Source organism: Schistocerca piceifrons, chromosome 1 (genome assembly GCF_021461385.2).
Source record: "Schistocerca piceifrons isolate TAMUIC-IGC-003096 chromosome 1, iqSchPice1.1, whole genome shotgun sequence".
NCBI lineage: Eukaryota > Metazoa > Arthropoda > Insecta > Orthoptera > Acrididae > Schistocerca > Schistocerca piceifrons.
In genome coordinates, this window is record NC_060138.1 from 1,042,204,495 (window position 1) to 1,042,221,772 (window position 17,278).

At 38.9% G+C, this 17,278-nt stretch overlaps 1 protein-coding gene across 2 annotated transcripts in view; it reads left to right on the forward strand.

The window, feature by feature from the left end:
* Window positions 1–17,278, forward strand: part of LOC124796384 (progestin and adipoQ receptor family member 3-like) — a 184,813-nt gene that overhangs the window by 139,338 nt on the left and 28,197 nt on the right. The window contains exons 1-3 of one of the 2 annotated variants that reach the window (XM_047260557.1): window positions 271–369; window positions 9,484–9,680; window positions 14,838–14,994. In XM_047260557.1, coding sequence (XP_047116513.1) covers window positions 325–369; window positions 9,484–9,680; window positions 14,838–14,994 — 399 coding nt within the window. In that variant the 5' untranslated portion in view covers window positions 271–324. Of the gene's footprint in view, window positions 1–270; window positions 370–9,483; window positions 9,681–14,837; window positions 14,995–17,278 lie in introns of those variants that run through there. The other variant, XM_047260551.1, reaches the window with a different exon arrangement.

Sequence of the window (17,278 nt, forward strand, 5' to 3'; positions counted from 1 at the left end):
GGAAATTCAGAGAGTAATACGGAAGATGATTTGCGATTTGCTTGTAAAAACTTTCAGCTGTTTTCTGCCTGCATTTGTTTTGCCCCGGTTTAATTCTGCGGCAATTGTTTCGATATCCTAGGTAACGATCTCACGCGAGATTCGTATGCGGCAGATTACCTGTGAAATGTGTCCTTAACGGCAAAATATGTACTGAGATGCGCTGCTCGGCGGTTGGCAGCATCGCTGCCAGATCGATTATCGCAGCAGGGCGGCACACAGCAGCTGGCAGCAGACGATGTGAACTGTTTTGCCGGCAGAAGTGCGTGTCTTTTACCCTCAACGATGGATGCAGCGGTGGTTGGATCCTCGCGCTGCAGGTTTGGCCGGGTCGGGTTTCATTTCGCAACGCATCGCGAAGCTTACAGCAGTGCTCATCGTGGACTCTTTGACAGCGCCCTTAATAGAGTGCTTTGTAGGTTATGACATGATCTCTTTATAGATGGGAGCTGCATGAAAGAGAATTGCTGTTAATGCTCGTGGCTGTCACTTCTTTCGTTATATGACACAGTCTTTTCTCGATATACCGGCGTATTTTGTTATTACTTTGGTATCTTTGTTACTCATCTACATGTCTGTTAACGAGAAGGTGTCACCCCTTCGCTTGAATTAATAACATGCTGTCCGGCAACAATGCGTCAGCAATCCCATCAAATATGGTAGACGAGCCAATTTGCTTAGCTTACACAAGTAAAGTTTGGCATATTTCATTTTCATATTCCACCAGTTGCACATTCTTTCATTTGCATGCGAACGATGCCCTTGTCTTCGCAGGAATCGCGTCTAGAAATTCCGGGTTCTGGCGGCCGTAAGCTACAAATGCAGACGATGCCACATGTTGTTATTTGCTGTACGGAAGCCGGTGATTAAGACGTAGTGTATTATGCTAGAATTTGTATCCAAAATGGTGGAGATGCAAATAGCTGCTGAAAATAATGACAAAAACAAACTCCATAAGAAGCTGATATGCTGGTTTTGTTACTCCCGGAATAACTTTTAGATACCGTATATAAAATGATTCTCCTTACTAAGGACACTGGATGAGTGTTTGACATTAGGTACGCGAAACTTTCATATTGCTTATGTTTTATTTTGTTTCGTGAATGATACTCCGCATTTCTGGTTTTGCGATGGAAGCTTAAAGAGATAGGAAGCAAAGGTTTCTTCCTCGAGTGTTTAAGCCGATTGTGACAGTTGTTTGCATCCCAGCTTTTCCAGTTAATGACGAACTGTTTTTAAAGCAATCAGACGAGCTCTATAAAAATGTTGGAAGTACTGTTTTGACTGCTGATTGAAAATTTCAACTTATACGCTACGCCAGCCGATCGTAAAAATTCAGTGTTTTTACTCTTTTTAATTTCAACAGTGTCATTTTTTTCCCGACTGTGGTAATACTCTGTCATACGAAGTTCAGAACATTACATTGAAGCTGATGGAAAAAAACGTTGAATTTTTAGTGTGATAGTTATGTAACCATCACTGAGGTGCAAAATGAAAGCGAATGCTGTTGTTCCAGATAATCAACAGAAATCATGTTGTTCGGAACATACCGTCGGTGTACCTTACATTACTGCCGTATTGTGCTTTGTATGAAAAGAACGCTGTTTATTGTATTAATTTATTTCTAAACGCGTTCCTACTACAGTACAGCTCCACTGTCGATGAAATTATGATTAATGCAGCTACACGAGATGTTAAGTGAAGAACAACACGAAGACGGAAGTCGTGACAGTGAAAAGGAAAGACGACATGGTTTGAAATGTTTTTAAAACAGTGTGACAGCGTTAATAAACGCCAAAAACAATTTTCCATTCATTGTGATTCTTTCTCACATCAGATGTGGCTGAATTAATGATACTCTCATCTACAATAGGACTGTACAGTAATATGACTGTGTTTCGAAATATAGAGTAACCAGGGGTATTTTTATAACAAGCAATAATGCAGCAATGAAAGCCCAAAGCAATCTCGAACAAAATATCTGAAATGGAAACTCATCTTTTCGTCCCAGACGGCTACGGTGATTCCCCAGGATGATGCTTGGAAACGTTTTGAACTCCTGATGTACGCACATGTTCTGTGCTGTGTACGTAGCGACTCTCACGGAAGATAGGCAGATCGGGTGGAGAAATTCTTTCCAATCCCTTTGCGTTTCGCAGCGTTCAGACACAGGCAGTATAATTTTACGGCCATAGCTACGTAACACTGTTAGCAGTAGGCGTTGTAAGCGTCTCCCGAGGAATCCCAGGAATTGCCCTATCGCTCTTTTTGGTAACATATTACAAACAAGAAAATATTCAGAAGAGTTGTGCAAAACAACAACGAAGCAGACGACAATGGCTACCTCATACAACACGGTCAGTTAGATACCGTACCTAAACGTTGGCTGCAGTCAAAAAGCAAAAGACTGCTGGCCGAAGCTTTCCCGCTTCTACCAACTTTGACCATTCGGGACTTGGACCGGGCTGCCAACTACAAGTTAAGAAAATAAAACATGGTCTATAAATGGCTGCAATGTAGACGATATCTGTTTAAATCGTGCGATTAGCTAATTTCGACGACTTATCATTTTCAAGGGCAAGTGTAATATTACGTATTGCGTATCTTAATTATCAAATTATTTTTCGCTACACGTAAAAAGTAGACGTGTAGTGAAAAATAATTTGACAATTTCGACATTTGCCGGAAAATGACAGGTCGTCGAAATTTGCCAGTCGCACGATTTAAATAAAGATCGTTTACTTTTACTGCCTAAAACGGACCATGTTTTCTTTTATTAAGCATTTGGAGGCAGTGGATCCACACAAAACAACATTTTAAAACTTAAGATACTATCATATAGTAACAAGTAACATTCTTGGTCTTGCAACGACCACAGGAAACTTATGTGCTTTATCCACTGACTCTTGGTGATTACTGTTAGTGTTGCGGTGCCTATCTTTAGTGCTTCTTCCAGGTGCCTGCAGTCAGAAACTAGTGTAAAATTTGTATCATGCCATCTGCTTACAATCTGAATGGAGTTCACTTGCCGTATACATTTAAAAACTACAGATTTGCTCTTTTCCCGTAGTTACTTTTACATATTTTTGTGTTCCATTGTTTGTGCAGCTGACTGGAGGTTGTATCGTCACAATCCAAATGCTCTTTCAAGGAAACGAATTGACCAAGTGGAAGAACAGCATATAGTGGGACACATCATATACCACGTTATCGGACTGCGTGCACAAATATCATCTTGCTGCAGAATGGATTTTTATCCTCTGTGGCTTTGTATAAGCAAAGGATGTTACAGAATTTCGTTCACATTATCATCTTGCTGCAGAATGGATTTTTATCCTCTGTGGCTTTGTATAAGCAAAGGATGTTACAGAATTTCGTTCACATTCCCTTATGTTGTATCCATGCTTAAACAAACACGAAAAGTAACAGTGAGTGATAAATAAACTGTTGACAGTAATCAGTAAGTGACCATTCATAGGATCTGTTACCCCTAGCTCCTAACATAATGTGACTCGAAGTGTAATCCGAGATAGGTCACTGAAAAGTATTTTCAGGAAGGAAAGTTGAAAACTTTTTGTTGTGAAATGTTCGCTTTACAAGGATAATTAATTTGCTGAGCGGACAAGGGTAAATACAAGAACGTCAACCACAGAGCAGGAATAGCATTAATTATCTGCTACGCCGCCTCTGTCGTAGGTAAAATTTCACCCCAATATTTTCCACTTTTTTCTCTTTCTATTTTGAAGCTTTTAAATTGGCATTTGACAGTTGCATATGTAACATTCAGATTCTTTTATCGTTTCCGGTACTTGAAAATAATGCACTTGCATACCAGTGGACAGTATCGAAGAAAATAATGCACTTGCATACCAGTGGACGGTATCGAATTGTGACCAGATCGTTGAAGTCGTCTTCAACATAATCATCATCATTTCCCAACTTCAGTTTCTCAGGTGCAGTGTGTTCGCCGTTTCTTTCTGTCATTGTTCAATTTTTTGTCTATGGTACCTTCCCAGTTCCAGCTTAGTTTCTCCACCTCTGATTTCACTGTCTTCGCCGAGCGGTTAAGGGCGCTACAGTTGGAACCGCACGACCGCGACGGTCGCAGGTTCGCATCCTGCCTCGGGCATGGCTGTGTGTGATGTCCGTAGGTTAGTTAGGTTTAAGTAGTTCTAAGTTCTAGGGGACTTATGACCACAGCAGTTGAGTCCCATAGTGCTCAGAGCCATTTGAACCATTTTTTTCACTGTCTTTAATGAGTTTACTTAGCGTTTCATGTGGACTTTCCCCTTTTACTCCTACGTAATATTTTTGTGACGCTGCTTTTATATTTCTCTGTTCTCTTCCAGTGAGCATACCATTCCAGTCTGTACTACCCTTTAACATCAGTAATAGGTATTTTGACACCAGCGTAATTCGTTCCGGAACCACTGGACTCGTATTGGAGAGATCTGAGTTTTCAGTCCATATACAGCTAATGTGTTTTAATTATTATGAGGTTGATGTTAGGGCCTACTCACTTTAAACGAAGCCAGCATGGTTTCTTCTATAAGATATCGCGCTCCTTTATTCATCCGAGCTAGTACTTACCCACTGTAAACAGTCATTATTGTCATTCACATAATACACATTTGAAGCATTGAGCTAACTATGCGAATACCGGACTAGAATAAGGAGCAAGGTTCAGGAAATAGTGAGGAAAATACATGATCAGAAATGGAGTAATTACATGGGCAGCTGGATAGAGGTAGGTGATTTGCGCATATGCGAATTGAACGGAACACAAGCTTTCTGTGTTGGGTTCGAATGCAACTGTTGTTTGGGGTGACACCATATTCTCCATAATAATCATCACCTGTTTGGAAAGCATCATAATGTGAAACTGAATTTGCAATATTTATTACAGAATGTCTTAAAAGCCACATATCAGCAGAACCTCACTGTCACTGATTCTTTTCTCATCCTCTTTAACATTTTCAGTATTTACAAAATAATTAAAGCTCTGTAAATGCAAATCTGCACTATTGAGCTACACGTTTGACTCGATGTTGTTTATAGAAGAAGCATTCAGCATAGCATGAATTTTAATTTGTGAGTGCTCACTGCTCTCGTTCATGACGCATAATGATGCACAGAGGCCACAGAAGTCATGGGATATCTCCTAATATCTTGTTGGGTCTCGTTTTGTCTGACGTTGTGCATCAGTTCGACATGACACAGATGCAACAAGTCATTGGAAGCCCCCTGCAGAAATTTTGAGCCTTATTGCCTCCATAGCCGTCGATAGCTACGAAAGTGCTGCCGGTGCAGGATTTTGTGCACGAACTGACCTCTTAGATTACGTCCCCAAAATGTTAGATAGGATTCATGTCGGGCGATCTGGGTGACCAAATCATTCACGCGAATTTTCCAGAATGTTCTTCAAACGAGTCGTGAACAATTTGGCTTGGTGACATGCGTTGTCATCCACAAAAATTCCATCAATGTATGGGAAGTCCATGGATGGCTGCAAATGGTCTCGAAGTAGCCGAACATAGCCATTTCCAGTCAATGATCGGTTCACTTGGACCAGAGGACCCAATCTATTGCATGTAAACACAGCCCACACCATTATGCACCAACCACAGCTTGCACAGCGCCTTGTTGACAACTTGGCTTTATGGCTCTGTGGTGTCTGCAGCACACTCAAACCGTAGCATCAGCTCTTACCAACTGTAATCCCAACCCATCTGACCAGGTCACGGTTTTCCAGTCGTTTAGGATCCAACTGATATGGTCATGAGCCCAGAAGAGGTGCAGCAGGCGATGTTGTGCTGTTAACAAAGGCACCCACGTCGGTTTTCTGCTGCTATAGTCGATTAACGTCAAATTTATTCGCACTGTCCTAACAGATAAGTTCATCGTACGTCCTACGTTAATTTCTGCCATAATTTCACGATTGTCTGTTAGCAAGCGTTGCTGCTCTCAGTCGTTAAGTAAAGGCCGTCAGCCGCTGTGTTGTTTGTGGTGAGAGGTAATGCCTAAAATCTGGTATTCACGGCATGCTCTTGACATAGTGGTCTCGGAATACTGAATTCCGTAACGATTTCCGAAATGGAATGTCCAATGCATCTAGCTCCAACTACCATTCCACGTTCATAGTCTGCTAATTCCTGGTGCGCAGCCATAATCACATCATAAACCTTTTCACACGAATCACCTGAATGCAACTGGCAGCTCCATCAATGCACTGCCCTTTTATACCTTGTGTATACCATACTACCACTATCTGTTATGTGCATATTGCTATCCTCTGACTTTTGTCACCCTAGTGTAGACATTAGCTGCTACAGTAGGCTGAACGTAGAGGTCCAATTCACATGGCAGTGAATAATTTGCAGGTGGATATGTTCGACAAATCTTACTGAAAGGTTACCAAAAGATGTTAGCACTTGAACAAGGAAGAAACTATAAGGCGCCTTAATTTTTTTTCATAGCCCTTTATTCCATTTATCTCTTCATGTATTTATCTGCACTGAGCCATAGCAGGACTATGTGGTAATGTAACCATTACCACAGTGCACAGCTGTCGTCAGAAGACATTATCTTGTAGATGGAAGGTGTACAGTGTCCAAGGCAAAATTAAAAACCTGTGGTCCAGCTTGAGAGAGACTACTACGCGTGAAATTCGAGTGATCTAACATAATTTAGAATGCAATGCGAGTGCAAATACTGTTTCCAAAGTGAAAGTAAAAGGGTGAGGTCTGGGTTATTAGAAAAGGAGTTTCTGACAGGGCAGGAAATTGACCATGGTCTTTTCAATTGAACCATCCTAACGTTTGCTGTAAGGGATTTAATGAAATCATGGCAATGCTGAAAGTCAATGAAAGGATGGAGATTTGAATTCAGAAGGAAACGAGGAAGAGTAGGGGTTAATATCTCATTGATGACAACATTAGAGACAGAGCACACACTCGGATAAGGAAGGCGGTGGAAGGAAATTGACCTTAAGCATTTTAGGGAAGTAACAGAAAGCTTAAAACTTGGCGGTGAGATAGGGATGTCAATCCCCCCCGCCTACTGAATCTGATGGCAGGGACTTAACTACTGCATCACCTCGCTGGGTGAATTGTTTCCAGATGCAATGCTCTCATACAGTAATAAGGGATAGTGAAAGTTGGTTTAAACCAGAAACTGACAGCAAATGAATCCACAGGAATAAATCCAAATACTTAATGCAGGAGCTAACAACATTTACTATGAGATGGTGTATTTGCTGCCATCAATAAGGAATTAAATTAAAATCCACTTTAGTAATTATTGTTTGGGCAAGTATGACAATAAACAGCAGATTTAAAGAAATGAGTGGCGCCTTCTCATGGTTGTCAGACAGGTCTACAGAAGACTAGTCTTCTCAAAGAGGAAGGTTTCAGCCCCTCCCTGTTCCTGCCCTCCTTCTCTCGCCTCGCCTCCTCCTGCCCCCCCCCCCCCCCTTCCACACAGACTGAAAAAATTATATAATGTCCTAAGTCATGGATGATCAAAAACATACTTGTGAAAGTGCTACAAATTTTCTTTCAAAAATAAAATGGAATGTTAAGGAAACCACCTGTAATAGAGTGTATTAGCCTACATTTACCGGTGACAAATCCGATATCTTCGATAACAGGACAAATCGGTTTTATCACATGATGCATTTATCTATGAGGAAACGTCTTCTGATAAAAAAATTGCAATAATAATCAAAGACAGTTTTTAGGGATATGCATTGCTAGTTGCACTTTCATAGTATTTACACACATCCAGTGTGGCAGAAGCAGTTTAATTTCTTGTTATGGGCTTATTTAACTCACAGAAGTTAAAAAATCTGGACTGGCAGACTGCAATGAAAGTCTCCTAAAATCACCAGAAAATCTGTTAACAAAATTCATTTTCACATTGACCTCTATGAATATTCTTATTATGTACGTACAGCTCCTACAGGATTGTGGAGGTAAAATTAGACTAATAATTCTTAATGGGGTACATCGACAGTCAATTCTTCACTTGTTTTGTCTGAAAGGAACAAAGGATACCATAATGTACTATACAACACAAAATAATATGCCACACATTTATGAACAAAAATATTGGAACACTGTTAAACCATTGGTAAAAAATTTGTTGTTTGATACTTTTATATGAGTCTGTGTAACACATTGAGGTTTATGCTGGCACATGGTATTAACTGTTACATATGAATACAGTTGATGGCATACTGGCTAGCGATATTTTCACAGTTAAACAACTGTCTTACCTTTGGTCTCTTTGATTGTCACATATGTTGTAGCTAATGGTTTACATATATTTATTTTAATGAAATATGTGACAGTAATGTTTCTGCTCATGGGTATTCTACTAGTTGAATGACAGGGGTGGCAGTTTGCCTTCAATATTATTAACAATCTTGCCTACTTGATGTAAGAAGCAGAGTCTTGCAGCGATGATATTGAATAAGAAGTTTTTGGGTTTCTAACCATGTCAAGTGATTGAAATTGCATGAAATTTCAGTTGAGCACTCCTTGGCCATCTCAAGAGCACCTGGAGGTCAACAAGGTACCATGTGAGTGTGTCCAATCTTACACTGAACAAACAATGTGCACTATGGAATAACACAGGAAGAAGCATAAGAGATTTTATCACGTACTCCGAGAAATCTGCTGTAGCTGAGCATGCTGTAGAAAGCGCTCATCATATTAGTTTTGATAACACCTCTGTCGTGGCTCACACTAACAGTTTCTGGGATTGCGTGCTTAAAGAAGCTATTGAAATAAAAATCACTGACCATGACCTTTGATAGAGATGGCGATCTGCAGCTCAGTGTGGCATGGGATTCAGCAATTTTGTGGTTGAGGTGAGCACATCATGTGGCGAGTCAATGTATACCTATATATGACAATGCTGTTAGCACCAGTAATGTCACAGTCAGCAGCTAGTGTATATAATGGTGTACCAGCAGCACACGGGCAATCATATCATTGACAATGGCCAAGGGGTGCTTGGCCGAAAGCTCGTGTAATTTTAATCACTTGATGTGGCTGGAAACTCGAGAACTTTATATTCAGTTTCCAGTTCAGTTTTTATTCAGATCTCATCAGTAGCTATCGTGTCTAGGAAACAGTAGAGCACAAAGGTATCCTTTTATTCAGTACACTTATGTGCCTATAAGTCTGTTCTGTGTTTGCTGTATCTTTTTGTTTTGTATCTACATTTAAACAGTGATTCAAAAAATTTCATTCTTGGTGCTCAAATTTTCAAAAACATTGTTGTCATATTTATTCATGTAAATATTTTGTACAAGACTTGTTTGTTGTCTTGTTTGACTTTCCACAGTTATATTGTCAAGAAATAATATTTACTTATTTAGAAGTCAAACTTTTTTTCGGATATGAAAAATGATTGTTCTTTTTTTCCTTCTTTTTACAGATCAGAAATGGTTCCATTACGAACTCAGTCTGTGATAATGGCTGCAGTGCAGGATGTGAGAAAGATGAGTGTGATAGACTGGATCATTCTAGTTATTCACTGCTCAACTTTAATGATGCCCCTTCATACCTTAAGTTTAACCCTTATATCCGGACTGGTTATCGTGGATATCTTACAACGAAGATGTGCCTGGAGAGGTATGTGGTAGTATCTTTAAGTTGATTTATTTGTAACAAAACAATAGTTGTTAACTATAGTATATAACAATTTTTTCGTCGCCTTACCAATCTGTGTTAATTGATGGAATCTGAAGTGAACTGGTATAAAGCAGTTTGCACAATCAAGAAGTGAAAACATTTTCATGAACAGGATGTCAGAGGATCACAGAACCAGGCAAAGCTTAACTAGAAGACATTTGGCATATAACGATAGTGAAACACTGTAATCAGAAAAATTCTGGAATCAACATATCCATTAAAAACACCTTCTTCAGTTGATAGCGTATGTGGTTACTCCTAGCCGTCAAATGTGGTAGGCAGTGGTGTGTAATGCCCTTTGTGACTTGGGCCCAAATCTTTGTTGGTGGATGATGGTGTTCCTGAGAAAGAGTTGTGTAGAGTCCAGGAATAGCACTTTGTATAAGTTGTAGGCTGAAGTCCACCTCTCTACTCCATCACAAAGATGCCACAATAGGATTTAAATCCTGAGACCCCACAGCCGTTTCATAGCAACTTGATATATATGTGCATTATTTGCATTTGTAAGAAGTTGTCCAAGTGGTTGCACTTTGTGAAATTATGCTGTAAATTTCAGTAAGAGACTACTCTACTCACAGTGAATGGGCAAAACAGTTGAATCATTCTGAGTTTAGTGCACTACTTTTTATTATCTTTGAAAGATGCAGCTGTTCAAAGCAGTAGTACCAAGTTCCTATACAGATAGGACAATTCTCATTTGTGGGACCAGCTTGATTGTCAATTGCACTGATCGATCACATCCTTTTTTCCACTTTCTTTTGTTCCTAATTATTCTTTACTTGGGGTTCTAGTGTTTAACATGGTTTCAAGAGTACAGGGCAATTCAAATGGAATGCTTTACCAATCATTGTAGCCTAGCGATGCATCAATAAGAATTCTAGACAACTTAAAAGAAAGTTTAAGATTTTGATTGTTCACAAGTGCGGTGAATTTTCAAATCAACAACTCAAAACCATTGGACGAATTGCAGTGGGCATGGTGACACTGTGTTCTGTTCCTAGCTGCACAGATCTTTGAACCTGACACCATATGATTCCTTTTTGTAGGATTATGCGGGAAACCTCGTATATGTGCCTCCTTTGCTGAAAACAGTTCCAGAACTCAAAATAAGTGTGTATTGTTCAGAATGTGTGGTGTGAAACTGATTATCACTTAGGTGTTGTCGATGTGATCTCAGAGAGTCATACTGAACAACCATGAAATACGTAAAAAGCTTTTAAACTTTCTTTTCATTCTCTTTAATTCTTATTGGTATATTACTATGCATTAAATAGCTGTAGTCATTTGTAATTTCTATATTAATTATGATGTGTCCTGTATACAGTAACTGTTGCTGAACTCAAATTATGTGTTTGTTGGAGGTTATATGTTACCAGATTTCAACACATTACTGTGGTAGTAAAAAATGGAAAGAATGACATATCAACTTCTGGCCCAGGATTTTAAGTGACATTTTTATCCTTATCTAGACTTTTCATGTACCTTGTTTGTTTTCTGTTTGCCTTTACTCGTGCTGAACCATCTTTTAGCTTAAAGAACTCAAAATTTGATGTGCATATTTTTATTTTGTGAGTGTATCAGGTCTGATATTGTTAGGTCCAGTCATTGAATGATAAGTGGGTGTCATTACTGTTGTTAGCAGTTTTCCAGAGATCCAATTCAGCATTACTCAACCACCGAAATGCACATCAGTCGGTGGAAAAAGTGTTGCTCTACAATATTTGATTATGAAAGCCGTATCTAAATACTACAAATTCAAATACTGCTCGTCATATTGCTGGTAATCATTTATGAGAACTGACAAGAATATTCGTGTGTTGTTCTGTATAACCAAATAAGCATTTCTAATTTGATGTCAGTTGAAACTGTCCACTGAAAATAAAATGTTAAATACTGTATAGCAAGGTATTTACAGAATAATGCATTTTATTGTGTACTAATGACTTCTCTATCATCACACACATTGTGAAAAAGTTGATTGTCTAGTTTCAAACTTCTTTCATATCTCCCAGGTTAGATGGATACTATTGTTTTACTAATAGACTGCAGTCACAGTGGCACAGACATCAGGGCAATCCATTGACAACTGATATTGACTGAAGAAATGAGATCTTTTTCAAATCTGTATGCCAGGAGGTGCACAGTCTTCGCACAACTGATTTCATTGACCAGTTGTACAGACTTTGGATGAAAGTCAGCACAATTCAAACCATTTGATTTTCTTTGGTGTAATCGGATGATGTTCCCATACACAAAACGTGGATTGTGTGAAAATTTTAAGTTTAGTGCAAGATAAATGGAGTTTGCAGCATCATGACTATGACAAGTATGATTGTGTGCTGAAAATTAATGCCTCCAGATTTTTCATTCGTTTCTCAATATCAGCTGAGGTATTACAGTCATGCACATTATTCAGTTGACATTACCATTTTGCTGATGTAAATTGCAACCCTCGGCTGCTGGAGGTCTCCAAATTGTAGTGTGTAACATGGCCATGCGTAACTTAACTATGTTGGTGCATGAGGAACAGCTTGCTTTAGTTGAGTTTCTGAGCACAGAAAATGTGCCTCTGATTGAAATCCATAAAAGAATGAAAGCTTGTACGGTGAGGGTTGAGGGCTGTATTGACAACAGTAATGTGCAACATTGGGTAGTTCGTGCTCGTAATTAGGATAATGGTGGTGCTAACCTCAACATGTGTGAAAGAGCTCAGAGTGGATGACCATGTTAGCAACTAATAAGACTCGTTGCAATTAGGTTGATGAAATAATCAGAGAAAATCATTTGAAAAAATGGCATCTCTCAGGTAAGGATGGTATATCACGGAAATGTGTACGGCCATCGTTCAAGAAGAGCAGTACAAAAAACTGTGGGTGTCTTGAATGCTCACAACAGAGAAGATTGGACATCTGTCAACAATTGCATTTGCATTTGTTTTGAGTGGGGAAAGGGGGGGGGGGTGTGACAGGTGATGAAAGCAGGTTTCAGCATTTTGTCCCAACAACAAGAGAGCACCAATGGAGCTCAGCCAAAAAGGATCACCAATGCCAAAAAAGTTCAAGATCATGGCATCAGTAGACAAAGTCATAGTCGCAGTGTTCAACCCTCAGTGCAAGACCCTCAGAAAACTGAAATGTTCATAATGGATGTGGAATAAGTCAAGAAATCTTAAACATATTTTCATTTAAAATTTAATGTCACAAAACAAGTAAATGTTTAATACAGTCAGGTACATACGATAATTCTTAGGCTGTTGTAGCTATGCATCATCAAATAGGAAAATTATTTTACAACACATATTTAAACTAATCACATTATCCCATTGAATTTGTACAGAAGTCAGATTATACTGATATTCACATTATTTGGTGTTATTAGTGACGAATACAAATCAGTTGATTTGACTAAGTCATCAGTGCAGTAGAAGGAGTTGGCCAGCAATAAATCCTGTAGGCTTCTCTTAAACTTTGCTTACTTTATTTAAGACCAAAACTGTTACAGTAAGGGCAAGCAAATCAGCTTTGTAGGTACTCAACAAGAATTTATGCAACACCAAAATGCTAATGTAACACTATGAAGTTCCACTACAGTAAAACAAGTAAAGTATCAGTGTTACTTCGTAACAAAGAAAATTGACATAAAATACATACGTATTAAAGGTTCCACACAAAACCATTGTACAAGTAGCAGATTCTACTTTCAATCTTTAAGAGAATTTTTATAACAAAAATACAATCCAAATAAGCATCACCTGCAGCATGACAGTTAAATAAGGAGCGGTTTGATTGCAGAGAACATAATAAATAATCAAATGACGTCAATTCCAGTGGCCAAACAATATACATCTAAAAAACTTAGAGAATCTGGAACTGACAGATATGAAGTACAGTTAGAGGGCAAATACTGGCTTTATAATGTGTGCTTAACAGGTGAAATCGCACAGTACACACAGCAGTGCACACCACTTAATAACATCTGCAGACCTCCAACACAAGAGAACAGCACTGTCTAGTAACACACTCACACAGGCAATTCTGTTGTCTCCAGATTCTGCTACAGTAACAGCCAGCCAAATACCCCTGAGGCAAACTGCTCCCATTCCCGCCGTATCGCAGGTCTCCGGCCATCACCCTCTTTCTTGTGTTTTTCCATCCACCACTGCAGCCATGGCATGTAGTTAATCCAACGGCCACTTCCACGACTGAGCTCTAGCCCTGGTAGATACTTATTCGCCATCCAAAACTAGATCCCCTCATACTGCTATCTTTTCAGCAAAGGTTCACTCGCTGGCACCTATGTCGTGATGCACTTGGTGCAGCACTGCCAACAAGCTGCTCAACCATGTATGCCACACAATGGTGCAGGTTTTTAATGTGTAGTGGCTGTGTGACATATTGTGACTGCACATAAACAGTAATAAAATAAACTGTCATATTATTCTGTTGCCACGTACAAATGTACCCGCACAGTAATGACCCACTCAATGTATTACACAGCGCAGTTGCATCAGATCCCAGACAGTCACTTATCCAGTTGCTAATTATCTCATAGGCAATTGCCTCATTGTTGGATTGTGCTGCTAGCTTGGAATCTGGCTCATTTTCTTGCATGGATCATGAATTTTTTTCTCACATAGCTCACTGTTTATTTTATATTGCTGCCACTGACTTGGATATATGACAGCACAACTCAGTACTGATTTAGTTGAAGCAATAGTAAAGGAATAAGTGTGTTCTTGCAGTTGTAAACCATCAGTGGAACAGTACAAGACTGTTATTTGTGGTTGGCACAATTTATCCATAGGTACACCTGCTGTAGGGTTAATAGCAAAACAAGTAATGCAACACTTGCCTCCAAGCACAGAGGCACCATGGCACCCATCACACTCAAAGGGGTTAGAATAGGTTGTAACCACTGTGACCCACCCCCAAAAAACGTAAATAATAATTTAAAAAACTGAGGAATAGCTCACTTACTGAGACCAAGCTGTCGACTGATGTTATGGGACAACCTCTGGTGGAATTTGCATTTTATGCTGTATTTTTATTATGTTATCTTTTAAAATAAAGATTTTATTTTAATATTTTTCTTTTTCAGTGTGTTTTGGTGGACAAATGAGACAATAAACATTTGGAGTCACATATTTGGATGGATGTTATTCTTAGGACTGACACTGTATGATTTAGTTCTCCTTAACATCCATGCATCATTCGCAGACAAATTCATTGTAGGAGTTCTTCTTGGATGCTTCCAGGTATTTCGAACATTATTTAATATGGTAACATATGTCAGCAGATATGGGGGGGGGGGGGGGGACCACACAAAGGCAGGTGCCTTTAAGTGCCTTTAGTTATTGGTGTGTGGCAAGACAACTGTTACATGTTAAATATAGACAGTATTGTAGACGGTTAAATGACAGACTATTATTCATCTCATAAGAGTACAAAGTCTGTTCAAAAAATTCCGGAACATTCATAATTTTGCGCCATTGGGGTGTTGGAGTGAAATGCAGTTTGCATCCATGCACACCCATGTGTTTAATGTATAACTGCCAGAACTTTCATTGTTATGTGTCTATTAGTTATTGTTCAGTGCTGTATTGAGTAGAATGTTGTGTCGCACAGTTTGCGAATTTCGATATGACAGAGTTAGAGGAGCAATGCGTCTGCATTAAATTTTGTGTGAAACTCATGGAAATCTTTACAGAGACACGCCAAATGGTGCAAGAAGCCTAGTGCTTAAGCTGTACTCGGTGTTACAAATGGCTCACATGGCTAAAAATGGCCAGACAGAAGTTAAAGATGACCCTCATTCAGTACGCTCTTTGACTTCTATCGACGATGCTCATGTCAGGAATGTCAGTGAAATTGTGCGTGTCAATCCAAGACCAACTGTCCAAGATATCACAGAAGAATGTGATATTTCAGTTGGATCATGTCATGAAATCCTGACACAGGATTGCCTAAATGAAAATGAGATGTTTCTTAAAAGAGCTGTAACTGATGATGAGATGTGGGTCTATGGTTATGATGTTGAAACCAAGGTTAATTCTTCACATTGGGTCAGGAAAGGTTCTCCAAGACCCAAAGAAGCTTGCCAGGTCAGATCAAATGTCAGAGCCATGCTGTTAGTTTTCTTTGACTTTGAGGGATTAGCTCATTATGAATTTGTGCCACAGGGACAAACTGTTAATTGATGGTACCATCAGGACATGTTGTGCTGCCTGCAAGAAAATGTGAGAAGGAAACAGACTGAAATGTAGTGAGACAATTCATGGGTCTTGCATCAGGATAACGCACTCACACATTCATCCCTGCTCGTGTGTGACTATTTCACAGAAAGTGATATCACTGTTCTGCCTCATCCTCCGTACTCTCCAGATCTGGCCGCATACTTTTTTTTTATTTCCAAATATAAAAACCTTGTTGAAAGCGGCAGATTTGCAATGATAGATGAGGTAAAAGAAAATTCACAGACGATCCAGCAAGAGTCATACCAAGACCTCTTCCAGATGTGGAAATGGTTTTGGGAGTGGTGTATCAGTTGTAGTGGAGAATATTATGAAGGAGACTTTGCACATTAAGTAAAATGTAAGTGTAGAAAAATTTTGTGGACAAAGTTTCAGAATTTTTTTTGAAGAGAGCTCCTGTAGGGGAAATCAGATCAGTTCAGTCAGAATATTAGAAGGAAATAAAGTAAATGGATTGTTTGTTTGCTTAGGAGATCCCAGGAATTGGAAAGAAATTGATGTCATTTGTCTTTATGATCACCATATAATCTCAGAGGTAAGAAATCTTAGAATAAGTAGTTATAAATTAACTGCATATTTATATAGAGCAAATATGGACAAATGTGTTGTCAAATTCATGAAAAGTAGTTATATGTTCAAAAATACAGAAATTATAAGTAATATCTGTATAGATTTCTGTGAGTTATAAACGATAACTGTTTACAATGTACCGCACTGGAGTAGGGGAAGTTGAAATGAACAACTTGACTTTTATCTACAAAAGTCACCTTAACTAAAGTGCACCTACACCATCCAATATTTTCAATATACTCTCATTCTCTTAACTTTATTAGTTTAAACTTACTGTTGAGGATATTGGGACAAAAAGAAAAAAGAGGACTGTTGTAAAAGTTACATAAAAACTAATTACATTACCAATTTGATCCAAACCTAACCCTTAAAAGCACAGTAGTTTTGTAGTAAGATGGCCAGACAAACAAAGTGATTTAAGACCAATTGTTGATTTTATGCTGTTAAAGTTTCCTTTAATATTCAAGGGCAATTTTAGCCAAAATCTCAAGCATATGTTGTGCACTTCAGCTTAGGTGGCTTTTGTACGTCAGTTTGAGGCATTTCCCTGGTATGATAAAGCACAAGTGTCCTATATCAATTTGTTCATCTCGACTTGACCTACACCACTGTGGTATGTTGTAAACAATTATTGTTTGCATCCTGAGTGGAGAAATTGAGGGTAGTAGAGCAAAAGCAGAAATGGTGATCTTGGTTTTCGTAAGTTCCTTTACAAAGG